General features: G+C 38.3%; 1 protein-coding gene across 4 annotated transcripts in view; it reads right to left on the reverse strand.

Moving 5' to 3' along the window:
• Positions 1 to 308: 308 nt before the first annotated feature.
• GABRA3 (gamma-aminobutyric acid type A receptor subunit alpha3) overlaps positions 309 to 12,357 on the reverse strand; it is a 323,693-nt gene continuing 311,644 nt past the window's right edge. For 3 of the 4 annotated variants that reach the window (XM_055338646.1, XM_055338645.1, XM_055338643.1), the window contains exon 10: positions 309 to 2,442. In XM_055338646.1, the coding sequence (XP_055194621.1) occupies positions 2,107 to 2,442 (336 nt within the window). In that variant the 3' untranslated portion in view covers positions 309 to 2,106. The remainder of the gene's footprint in view (positions 2,443 to 12,357) is intronic. The other variant, XM_055338644.1, reaches the window with a different exon arrangement.

The following is a 12,357-nucleotide window of genomic DNA, read 5'->3' on the forward strand; positions in this document are numbered from 1 at the left end:
TCAGGGTCATGGGATCAAGCCCTACATCCCAGGTCAGGCTCTGCACTCTGCAGAATCTGCTTGAGATTCTTTCCTTTTCCCTCTGCCCTCCCCGCCCCACTCATGCACACTCTCTCAAATAAATAAATAAATCTAAAATAAAAAAAGTCCTTCAGTCTGAGTACAATTCAGAAGTTTAATAAACAGCCGCTAAACATTGCACCAAAGCATTTGGAAACACAATTTCTACAGAAAGGCAAAGGTCAGCTTTCATTCTAAACTCCTTTAGACGATCATTAACAGCCCCACCCACCCCACCACCCCCCAACCCCACATATCCACAACACTACACTCATCTAGTCATGAATTTGCCTACAGACATACTCTTAGAAATAATGGGACTGGCATGCATTATCCCAGCAATGGCAAGGAAGCGGGGGATGGGGGAGAAGAATGGGTACAAAAGCAACCAGTGGCTAATGATAGATCCCTTAGGAGCTTTGCTTAGGGAGTGGACAGGGGGAGTCTGATTTTGGTGCCATCGTTGCTTTACTTTGAGCTTCTAGGTTACTCTAGACTAGTGGCTGGGACTGCCATCTTACACAGTATCATTCCATTGAGCCATGACTATTAGAAGTGGTCTCCTTGGACATATTATCACTTCTTTCTACAAATCTTTTTGGTGTCCAGTCAAACTGCATTCAGGAGTCAGCAGGACTGTTGAGGTTGTCCTGATTCAGAGGTCAAGTGGACCTGGCTTTTCAGTCCTGTCTTCATTTTGGTCTTTGGAAAGAGACCCATTATAGTTCTTTATTTCAGACACTTGTAAGGTGCCCAGGCAAGTCATTCAAACATTTGAGACTCAGTTTATCTACCTTATACAAATTTTTACAATTATACTACATTAAGAACAAATGAGATCAAATGGCCCCTAAATAATACATTAGCAAACTGGTAATAATGATTCACTTGACTAAAAAATCAACCAGATTCCAATTTACCCCTCTAAGAATTGCCATCAACAGAGGATCAGAGTTCACTGACATAGTGAGAACAGAGTTCTTAGGCCTGGGATAGCATTTAAGGTGTAGAGGGCATGGAAGGAAGAATTTGACTTTTACCTTCCATTGGCCCTCTCTTTTGAACCAGACTTTAAGCTTTTACCACCCAGCTCAAATCTCTTGCCCCATCCAGTATTTGACTAGTTACTTTTGTAGGAAGATAACTTTCTGATCTAATTTTTTAAAAAAATATTGTATAGGCATTTTTGATCTAGATCTTTTTGTTTCTGTTTGTCCCTTTTTAGTATAAATTACAAAAATACTTGATCCTTTTCCTGAAGAATATGCAGGCAGTAATGAGTCCAAACTAAGCGGTGTCCAGCTGGCTACAAGGCCTAGGAGATGGGGGCGGTGGTGTCAAAGGGCTTTCCTGAAGGAGAGATATACCAAGAAAGATACTATTTTCCTGAGGGTCTGAACATGACAGAGCATCAGCCATCTTGGGGCCAGGCTGGTATAGTTGGTTCTATCTGTTTTGGCAATATATTATTGACAGTGGTGAGCCTGAACTGTCCCCACTAACCTCCAAGCCAATAAAGAGGCTGGGGCCAGGTTTAGAGGTTGGCACTGGCTCCTGCCTTTGCTATCAGTACCTTTTTGCCTACTGGGCAAAAGGAAATGGCAAGCCAGGACCACATGGGATAGCCTGTCTCCCAGGTGAGTCAGAATCATCTGATCTGGACCAGTCAATAATCCTCCTTGGTCTGGACCACTCAAATAGCCAAGGCTCCCACTACAGGTAGTAGAGTCTCCTATTCTTTCTGTAGTGGGCAGAGTGCAATAAAATACATGCAGTGCCCTCAGCTGGGGGAGACTGGCAGGCTAAGATGAGCAACTGAACAAATGGCAGTGTTTGGCTCTGATGAGGGTATACTCAGCAATGTCAGAGGGACAAATAATTTTTGTTATTATTTTTTCATTGAGATTCATAAATATGAATTGAGAGTCACAACTTGATAGAGAGTTAAAAAGAAGAATCCTGAAACACAGAAAGGGGAGCCCTGGGGTTTGGGTGCCTGGATGCTTCCTAAGGTATACAGTGCTCTGGTTGCTGCATCACCACTATCTAGTGTTTGCGGATCATGCCCTTGATAGCTGACTCCCGGTTGACATAGGTAGCCCAGTAGACCAGATTAAAAATGGCAAAAAGCACAGGAAAGATGATGCGGGAAATTTTGTCAACCTTGCTGACACTGTTGTAGGTCTTGGTCTCAGTCGGGATGTCCTGCACGTAGGTGGTCTTGGGTGAAGCAATAATTGTTGGGGTCGAGGAGGCACTGGGAGCAGCGCCCTTGGAGATGGTAGAGAACTCAGTGTCCTTGGCCAGATTGATGGGATAGGTGGTTCCCACGATGTTGAAGGTGGTGCTGGTTTTCTTTGTTGGGGCTGCTGGTGTTTTCTTCTAGGAGCCAGAAAACGTAGGGGAGAAGGGGGGACAAAACAAAAGCTAATTAATTCATTATACAGAGCACCTTTAGAGGCTGTAGGAAGGAGGAGCCATGAGGGAAGTTAAGAAACAGGGGCCAGGAAGCCAATAGCACTGAGTAGCCAGGTTTGTGTCTAAGGATAATTGAAGATGAGCTTGAAAACAGAAAACTTGTATCATCCTGGTTTACTAGCAATGTGGCTTTGGCCAATTCACTCCTCTTTGTGTTTTAGGCTCTTCATCTGTAAAATGAAAATCAAAATATTTGGCAGGGTTGTTGAGAGGATCATATGAAAGAATGGTGGTAAGAATCACTGGAAAACTGAAATGTTGGTCACATGTTGGGTCTTATATAATCCCATGATTTGATCCTCACAGTAACCCTATCAAGTAGGTAGGTGAGATTACTCCTATTTGACAGATAATAAAACTTAGCCTCATACTGAGTAGCAGAGCCCACACTAGCCACCTGGGCTCCTGACTTTTATCCAGGCTGTACTGTGTTGCTTTCTATAGGTGCGAGGCACTTTTTGGTTACCCGAGAAATAACTCCAAAAGGCTTCAACCATCAAGTGGCACATCCCCTGTGAGGAAGAGAGCTATGTGAGTCTGAAAGTCATTTCATCTTAAAGACATAATAAATACCATGGCATGTTTACATGCATCATTACAACAGTATCTCACCCTTCATGCACTGTAAATGTGTTCAGCAACCTAGGAGGCACACCAGGGTTTTCCACTCATACATGGCTGCAGGCAAGAGCCAAGGCCTCCCCAGGGAGCTATGCAAATGTTTCCCTCTGACACAGCAAGCCCCTGGATGTTTCTGCTTTTGTTAAGAAACTCCCCTTTGTAAAACAAAAAGAAAAACAAAAACAAAAAAACAACGGGAAACAAACATGCACACATGTGCTCATTTTTTCCCACATATATGATTTGTGTAAACAAGAAGAGGAAACAAAGCTCAGGTCTAGATCAGAACAGAGTGGCTGAGGTCATAGTCTATAGTTTTTGCTGCCTCCCTCTGCACTCTGGCCTTTTCTCCTTTCCACCTCTTTTTATTTTTAGGAAAAAGTGTGGATAGATGAGCTTCAGAAATGCCCAAGAATATCTGATAAAAAGTGACAACTACTTGCATTTTTATAATTGCATATACCTCATTTGTTTCCTTTCTCAATGTTACTTTGCCTTGAAGCATCTGTATTTTACTTTACTCTTCTGCTTATTACTTATATCCTTCCAGGGTTTCTCTGCCACCTTCTCTGACCTCTTTCTCCTAATCTCTTTTTTCTTCTTTACATCAGAGTTCCCACCATTTTGATCTTTTATCCCTTTTTGACCATACTGCCATTTACCTTCCTGGTCCTAGTATAACTTTGCCAAATATTTACTGAATATCTACTTGGTCAAAACTATGCTAGGTATTAGGGTCTACATGGGAAGGTTAAAAGATGAATCCATCTCAATTCCTGTTTTCCAGGAGTTTACAGTCCAGTGGGGAAGAGGGCTGTAGGAACACATTAGTGCTATATAATATGATCAGTAGTTCTAACAGGTATGGGAAAATACCTACAGATGTTGGAAAAGGTAGCTCAGAGAAGGCAATGAGGTTTGTGGGCTGGGTTACAGAAGATAAGCGGGAGCTTGTCAGATGAAGATGCAGCACAAGCCAAGGGCACTACTTGTTTGAGGAGATGACAAGAAGTCTGCTGTAGCTGGATCACAGTGTACATGGCAAAGGCCTTGTATGCTGTGTCCTTCTTCTCTGCCTACCCATGCTGGCTTTGGGGTTTTTAATCAGGGAGGGGGTGTGGGATAAATGAGAGAGTGTTGGTTTAAGTAAATGAACCATCTCACTAACAGGACTTTTATAAAGCAATACTGTTCTTTCTCTTTAAGAATTGCAGCCACATTGCTACTAGTAGAAGGGGGACAGAGCTCTAAGACTTCTAAGAGCCTTGCAAATGCCTTAAATACTACATGGGACTCATTTATAATTAGTAACTTCATTGTGTGAATAGAGGCCTGCTGCTAAATGCCTCTGTTATTAAATAGCACTTTACTTGTTTTCCTGCTTACTTATTAATTTGCTTACTAATCTCTGTTTTTGTGGATAGACAAAAATGAGAAAGGAAAGAAAAGAACCCCACTACCTTGACTTTGCTAGAAGCTTTCAAGTTATTTCATTTAGTCACCATATAAACTGGTTATGACCAAGTCTCAGAAACAATAATTCCAAACAGCAAACACTTTCTTTAGCTCTATAAGTACTTTGTGTTCTATAGGTGAAGAGAAGCAGCAGTTGATTTAATCTCAGATTTTTAAAGCAATAAAGGAAAATTACCTTTTAATTTCCCTTGCCAACATGGCACATTTTAGTCAACCATTCTAATTTTTACCTAAATTGTCAAAGAAGAAAATCAAAGCAAAAACTGTAGAGTCAAGAAGATAGAAACAGAAGGCAGATATTAATGGTTAATATTTATCCATTTCTGTATCTAGTTTTCAATACCTTCCTATGCTCTGGAATTTGATAGATACAAACTAGACTTAATTTTGATCAAGTTGTGATTCTATTCCTTCCTTCCTAGCCAGTGCCTGACTTAGGCATGTGATAGATGTTTCCTGAATAAAAAGAAAACCCTTCTCCCATCGAAGATTCTCAATGTGATTTCCAGTTTGTTACTCCTTAGTCTTGACCTCTCCTATACAGAGAACATAACTTTATAGTTCAGCTGGAGTAATTCCCACACCACCAAACTGAAATTGACTCCAAATTCCCCCAAGCAGTATGGCTCTCAGGACACCTTTCCTTCTAGAAAGCCACTTCATGTGGATTTTGTGATGAGGCAATGAAAACTTTTGTGGACCGATGCATGTCCAACTCAAGGGTTTTCCTCAGATGGCACTCTTGTCTATTGTTCTAGAAGTGCTAATTACAGGGTTAGTTGGAGCCCTGAATGTACTTGATACTCAGCCAGGACCTCAGAGTATATGCAGATATGGCCCAGTACTTCTGAATCTATCCTTTAACAGATATCCAACTTTCCTGAACTCCAGTTTTCATAAGTGGAGCAAAGTAATGGCATATATGCTATGAGGGATTCAAAGACATATCAGAGAAGTGACAAAAATAGTCCAGGATCAGATGGCCTCATGGGTAAATTATATTAAACATTTAATAAAAGAGAGAACACTTTGAAATTCATTTTATGAGGCCAGCATTAACCTTGATATCACAACCAAAGACACCACACGCACACACACACACACACACACACACACACACACACTACAGCCCAAATCCCTGGTGAACATACATGCTAAAACCCCCAATAAATTTTATGGAATCAAATTCAACAATAAATTAAAAGGATTAATACCATGATCAAGTGGGATTTATTCCACTGATGCAAAGATGGTTCAAAATCCACAAATCAATGAATGTGATATACCACAATAACAAAAAAAAGGATAAAGATCATATGATCATCTCAGAAGCAGAAAAAAAGCATCTGACAAAATTCAGCATCCATTTATGATTAAAACTCTCAAAAATGGAGGATAAAAGTGTACCTCAACATAATAAAAACCATGTATGGCAAGCCCACAGTTTACATACTCAAAGGTGAAAAGCTGAAAGCTTTTTATCTAAGATGAGGAACAAGACAAAGATGTCCACTCCCATCATTTTTTATTCAACATAGTATTACAGGTCTTAGCCACAGCAAAAAAGAAATAAAAGTCATTCCAATTACAAAAGAAATAAAACTGCTCTTATTTGTAGATGACATGATACTATATATAGAAAACCTTAAAGACTCCACTAAAAAAAAACTACTAGAACTAATAAATTCAGTAAGGTTGCAGGATACAAAATTAACATGCAGAAATCACTTGCATTTCTCTACAATACTAATGAGCTAACAGAGAAATTAAGAAAACGCCATATGATTTCACTCATGTAGAGTTTAAGAAACTAAACAGATGAACATAGGGGAAAGGAAGGAAACATAAAATAAGATAAAAACAGAGAGGGAGGCAAACCATAAGAGACCCTTAACTCTAGGAAACAAACTGAGGGTTGCTGGAGGGGAGGAGGGTGGGAGAATGGGGTGATGGACACAAAGGAGGGCACTTGATGTAATGAGCACTGGGTATTGTATGCAACCAATGAACACTATATTATACCTATGAAACTAGTAATACAGGATATGTTGATTAAATTGAATTTAAAATTTTTAGCTAAAAAACGCAAAGAAAGAAAACAATTTCATTCACAGTTACATTAAAAAAATAAAATATTCAGGAACAAATTTAACCAAAGGTGATTTATGACATTGATGAAAGAAATTGAAGACAATACAAACAAATGGAAAAATATATATACTGTGTTCATGGATTCGGAGAATTAACAATTTTAAAATGTCCATATTACCCAAAGCAATATATGAATTCAATGCAATCCCTGTCAAAATACCAATGGTGTTTTTCACAGAACTAGAACAAAAAAAAGTTATAAAATATGTATGAAATCATCAAAAGACCCCAAATAGGTAAGCAATCTGGAGAAAGTGGAACAAAGCTGGATATATCATGCTCTCTGATTTCAAACCATACTACAAGGCTATAGTGATCAAAACGGTATGGTACTGGTATGAAAATAGATACACAGACTAATAGAACAGAATAGGGGGGTCCAAAAATAAACTTATGAATATATAGCCAATAATCTATGACCAAAGTTAGGTAAAAAGATCAAATGGAGGAAGGGCAGTCTCTTCAATAAATGATGCTAGGAAAAAGAACAAAACTAGACCAGTATCTTATACAAAAATAAACTCAAAATGCATTAAAGGCCTGAGTGGAAGACCTGAAACATAAAACTTCTAGAAGAAAACAGGCAGTAAGCTATTTGTCATCAGTCTTAGCAATTTTTTTAAAGACAAATTTAAATTTCCTCAGGAAATGGCAACAAAGGCTAAAATAAACAAATGGGATTATAGCAAACTAAAAAGCTTCTACACAGCAAAGAATATCATCAACAAAATGAAAAGACCAGATACTAAATGGGAGAAGATATATAAAATCATACATCCACTAAGAGGTTAATATACAAAATATATGAGGAAGTTACACAACTTAATATAAAAAAAAACCTAATTAAAAAATCGGCACAGAACTTGAAAACATACAGATGGTCAATTGACATATGAAAAGATGCTCAATATCACTAATCATCAGGGATAGGCAAATCAAAACTACAATGAAATATCACCTCACATTGGTCAGGATGGCTATTACCAAAAAGACGCAAAAAAAGCCTTGGTGAAGTTGTGGAGAAAAGGGAACCTGAACATACTGTTGGTAGGAATGTAAATGAATGCAGCCACTATGGAAAACAGTATCGAAGTTCCTCAAAAAATTAGAATTACCATATGACTCAGTAATTCCACTACTGGTTATTTACCTAAAGAAAATGAAAACACTAGGGGCACCTGGGTGACTCAGTAGGCTAAGTGTCTGCCTTTGGCTCAGGTCATAATCCCAGGGTCCTGGGATGGAGCCCCACATTGGGCTCCCTATTCAGTGGGAAGTGGGAAGCCTGCTTCTCCTTCTCTTTCTGCTGCTCCCCCTGCTTGTGCTCTCTCAATGTCAAATAAGTAAAATCTTAAAAAAAAGAAAAAAGAAAAAGAAAATACTAACTCGAAGGGATCCATAGACCCTATGTTTATTGCAGCATTATTTACAATAGTTAAGATATGGAAGCAACCTAAGTGCCCATTAATAGATGAATGGGTAAAGATATAGCATATATCTACAACGGAACATTACTCACCCATAATAATTTAATCTTATCATTTGCCACAACGTGAATGGACCTATAGGGTATTATGCTAAGTGAAATAACTCAGAGAAAAACAAATACCATATCATTTCACTTATATGTGGGATCTAAGAAAACAAACAAAACAGAAACAGACTCATAGATATAGGAAACCAGAGGGGAAGGTTTGGGGGAACAGGTTTGTTACCAGAGGGGAAGGATTGGGGGAACAGGTAAAATAGGTGAAAAGGATTAAGAGGTACCAACTTCCAGTTATAAATAAATAAGCCATGGAGATGTAATATACGGCATAGGGAATACAGTCAATAATAACTTTGTATGGTGACAGTAACTACACATATGGGGATTGTTTCATGATGTATAAAATATGTTAAATCACTCAAAATTAATAAGATACTATTAAGAAAGTATGTAAAATACTGAAACTAATAAGGTATTATCAGTTATATTTCAACAAAAAAGGCAAAAAAACATCAAAAACAAAATGGAAAAAAAAAACCATCAACCCAATTTTTAAAATGGCAAAGGACTTGAATAAACATTTCTCTAAAGATATACAAATGGCCAACAAGCATTTGGAAAGATGCTTAACAGCACTAGTCATTAGGAAAATGCAAATGAACACCACAATGAGAGGGGCACCTGGGTGGCTCAGTTAGTTAAACATCTGTCTTCAGCTCAGGTCATGATCTCTAGGTCCTAGGATGGAGCTCTGAGTTGGGCTCCCTGCTCAGCAGGAGTCTGCTTGTCCCTCTGCCCCTCCCCCTGCTTGTGCTCTCTAATAAATAATTAAAATATTAAAAAAAGAAAACCACAATGAGATACATACCACCTCACAGCCATTAGGATGTCTACTATCAACAACAATCACAATAAAACAGAAAATAACAAGTGTTGGCAACGATGTGGAAAAAATGGAATCCTTGTCTATTATTGGGAATGTAAAATGGTACAGCAACTATGGAAAATGGCATGTTGGTTCCTCAAAAAATTAAAAATAGAATTAAAATGTTACCCAGCAATTCTTCTGGGTATATACCCCCCAAAATTGAAAGCAAGGTTTCAAAGAGATATTTGTACACTCATGTTCATAGCAGCATAATTCCAAGAGCCAAAAGCCAAAAGGTGGACAACTGAAATTTCTATAGAGAAAAAAAAAGGATAAACAAAATGTGTCTATCCACACAATGGAATATTATTCAGCTTTAAATAGGAAGGATACTCTGACACATGCTATGATGTGAATGAATGTTGAGGACATTATGCTAAGTGAAATAAGCCAGTCACAAATGACAAATATTATATGATTCCACTTAAAGAAGGTACTTAGAGTAGTCAGATTCAAAGAGACAGAATAATGGTTGCTAGGGGGAAGATGGAGGGGAGAATGGGGATGAACTGTTTAATGAGTAGAGTTTCAATTTTGTAAGAGAAAAAATTCTGCAATGTGACCTCCTTGAGGGAAGGGGTCATGTTTTACTGTTCACTGCTGTACCCTCAGCAACTAACACAGAACCTACCATGTAGTAGACACTCAGTAACTACTTAGATGAATGAATAACTCTGCAGTTTCTCAAAATCCATTATTCTGTTTTCTATGCTTTCTTAACTAGACCTGGCCAGATGATGTATTATTGTACTTACTCCCCAGCATCATCAACCTCCTCAGTCATTTCAATTCAATTCTTCTACTTGTTTCTGAAAAAAAAAATTTTACATTGCCATTGATGGATTGGTGGCATTTATAAGCTTCTATTCTTGAATTCTTTTAGTCCTTCAATCTATGCCTGCAATCTTTCTCTGTGTCCATAATCAATTCTGTTTGCTATTTCCTGTAAAATCTATTTTAAATCTTGACAATTCCTTTTACCTTCTCCAGGAAGGATGTAAGAACCATTATATGAACTTTACTTTAACTCACTGTGTACCTTTTTACCCACGAAAACATAGTATTTAAAAGCAGATCAGGGGTAGAGCAGTATAATATATACTAGTCAGAGAAAATCTTTCTAAGAAGGTAAGCAGAGATCTAAATAAAATTAAAAAATCTGAATAAAATGAGGAAGCAAGCCATGAGAAGAGCTGAACAACAAAACTTTCAGAGAGAAAGGATAGTACTGACAAAGCATCTGCCATTAGAAGGAGAATGACTTGTATAAAGATAATAAAGGAGGCTACTGTGACCTAAGTGGAGTGAATGATAAAAAATAATAATAAAAAAGAATAGGGCAGCCCAGGTGGCTCAGCAGTTTAGTGCCGTCTTCAGCCCAGGGCGTAATCCTAGAGACCCAGGATCAAGTCTCGTGTCGGGCTCCCTGCATGGAGCCTGCTTCTCCCTCTGCCTGTGTGTCTCTACCTCTCTCTCTCTCTCTCTCTCTGTGCCTCTCATGAATAGATAAAATCTTAAAAAAAAAAGAATGGTAAAAGGTAGCATCATAGATCTGGGGACCAGATCCTATAAAGCCTTGAAAGTCATAGTAAGGATTATGGATTTTAATCTAAGTATGTTGGGAAGCCATTAAAGTATTTTGAGCAAAATTTTTCTAATTTATAGTTTTAAATGATCATTCTGACTATTGAATGGGGAATAAATGGTTAGTGGAGGAATAAAATTAAGAGTCCAATCCCGTGAGGCTAGCAACAGATATGGAGACTTATGTGAAAAGAAAAATATCAAGGAAAAAGGGAACAACATGAAATTCTGATATATGAGAATCCAAGTGAACATCTGGAGCTTCAGAAGAGACATCTTTAGTATAAAAGAGTAAAAGATTAATGCTGTGAAAGCAATATTGGGGTTAGGTAGATGTGAACTACACTTCTAGAAAATGGGGTGAGATTAACAGCTTCTGCCAAGCAAAAGGCAGCAAAAGGGAAGTTTCAGCTGAGAAATGAGTGTCAGTTAATACAGGAGTTACTGGAGTAAAAAATAAATATTTTCAGTAAAAAAAAAAAGCTAATAATACAGAATGGTTTATTTCCCAGTTAACAGGAATTCCTGAGAGAAGTAGGGGGAAGCTTATGAAGGATGGGAGGATAAGTCTAGAAAAAGCACAGTACAGTATAAAGATAATAAGTGAGGGGAAGATTAGAGGCACCTGGGTGGTGCAGTCGGTTAAGCATCTCATTCCTGGTTTCAGCTCAGGTCTTGATCTCATGGCTTGTGAGATAGAGCCCCATATCAGGCTCTGCACTCAGGAATATTGTGTTCCTCTGCCCCTTCCCCGACTTGTGCGCTCTCTTTCTCTCAAATAAATAAATCTTAAAAGAAGTGAGGGGAGGATAAATAACCATACAAGAAATAATTAAAACACTGTTTGGGGTGACTTTGAGGTAAGCCCTGTAGAGCACATGACCTCACATGTCTACAGTGAAATTTCTCATGAGGCTTTGATATCTGGTGGCCGTTCCTAACATATTAATACCATTGGCTGACTTAACTTTTATGGTCTTTCTGGAAAAACAAAACACTAGAACAAGTATACAGGCTATCAGACCAATTCATTTCCAAAGCCCTTACCTAGTGGTGGAAATAGTAACAATGCTTGGCAAGTGGGACAACACAGAGTTCATTTGATAGAGCTGGCCACAGGCTCAATACTAGTTTATGATGTCACATGTGTCATCCAAGTGAAAAACAAAGACTGACCTTGTAATGGTTACAAATAATGTAAACTAGTTGTAAAAATCCTATATATAAAATGAGCAGGCAGGAGACAATAACATTGGAAAGATGATAAAGAAAAATAGAGATAGCCACATGAGGTGAGCATTAAAGGACAAAGCAGTTTCCATGAAGTAAAAGTGTAGGTAATGACCGGGAAGCAGCAAGGAAGGAATGGATGAGTGGCTTTCACTTGAAATATTAGTTGAGGAAGAAGTTCCTTCAAGAAACAGCCAAGTTAAGGTAAACAGAAAAAAAAATGGAGAGAAAGTATTTTGGTTTTCTCTCTCCTGTGATAGGCCACACTTGGTCCTGTATCAGGGCTAGTATGTGTATGCATATATATCTTACTTTCCTCTTTAGATCATCAGCTTCCAAG

This window comes from Nyctereutes procyonoides, unplaced genomic scaffold (genome assembly GCF_905146905.1).
Source record: "Nyctereutes procyonoides isolate TBG_1078 unplaced genomic scaffold, NYPRO_anot_genome, whole genome shotgun sequence".
NCBI lineage: Eukaryota > Metazoa > Chordata > Mammalia > Carnivora > Canidae > Nyctereutes > Nyctereutes procyonoides.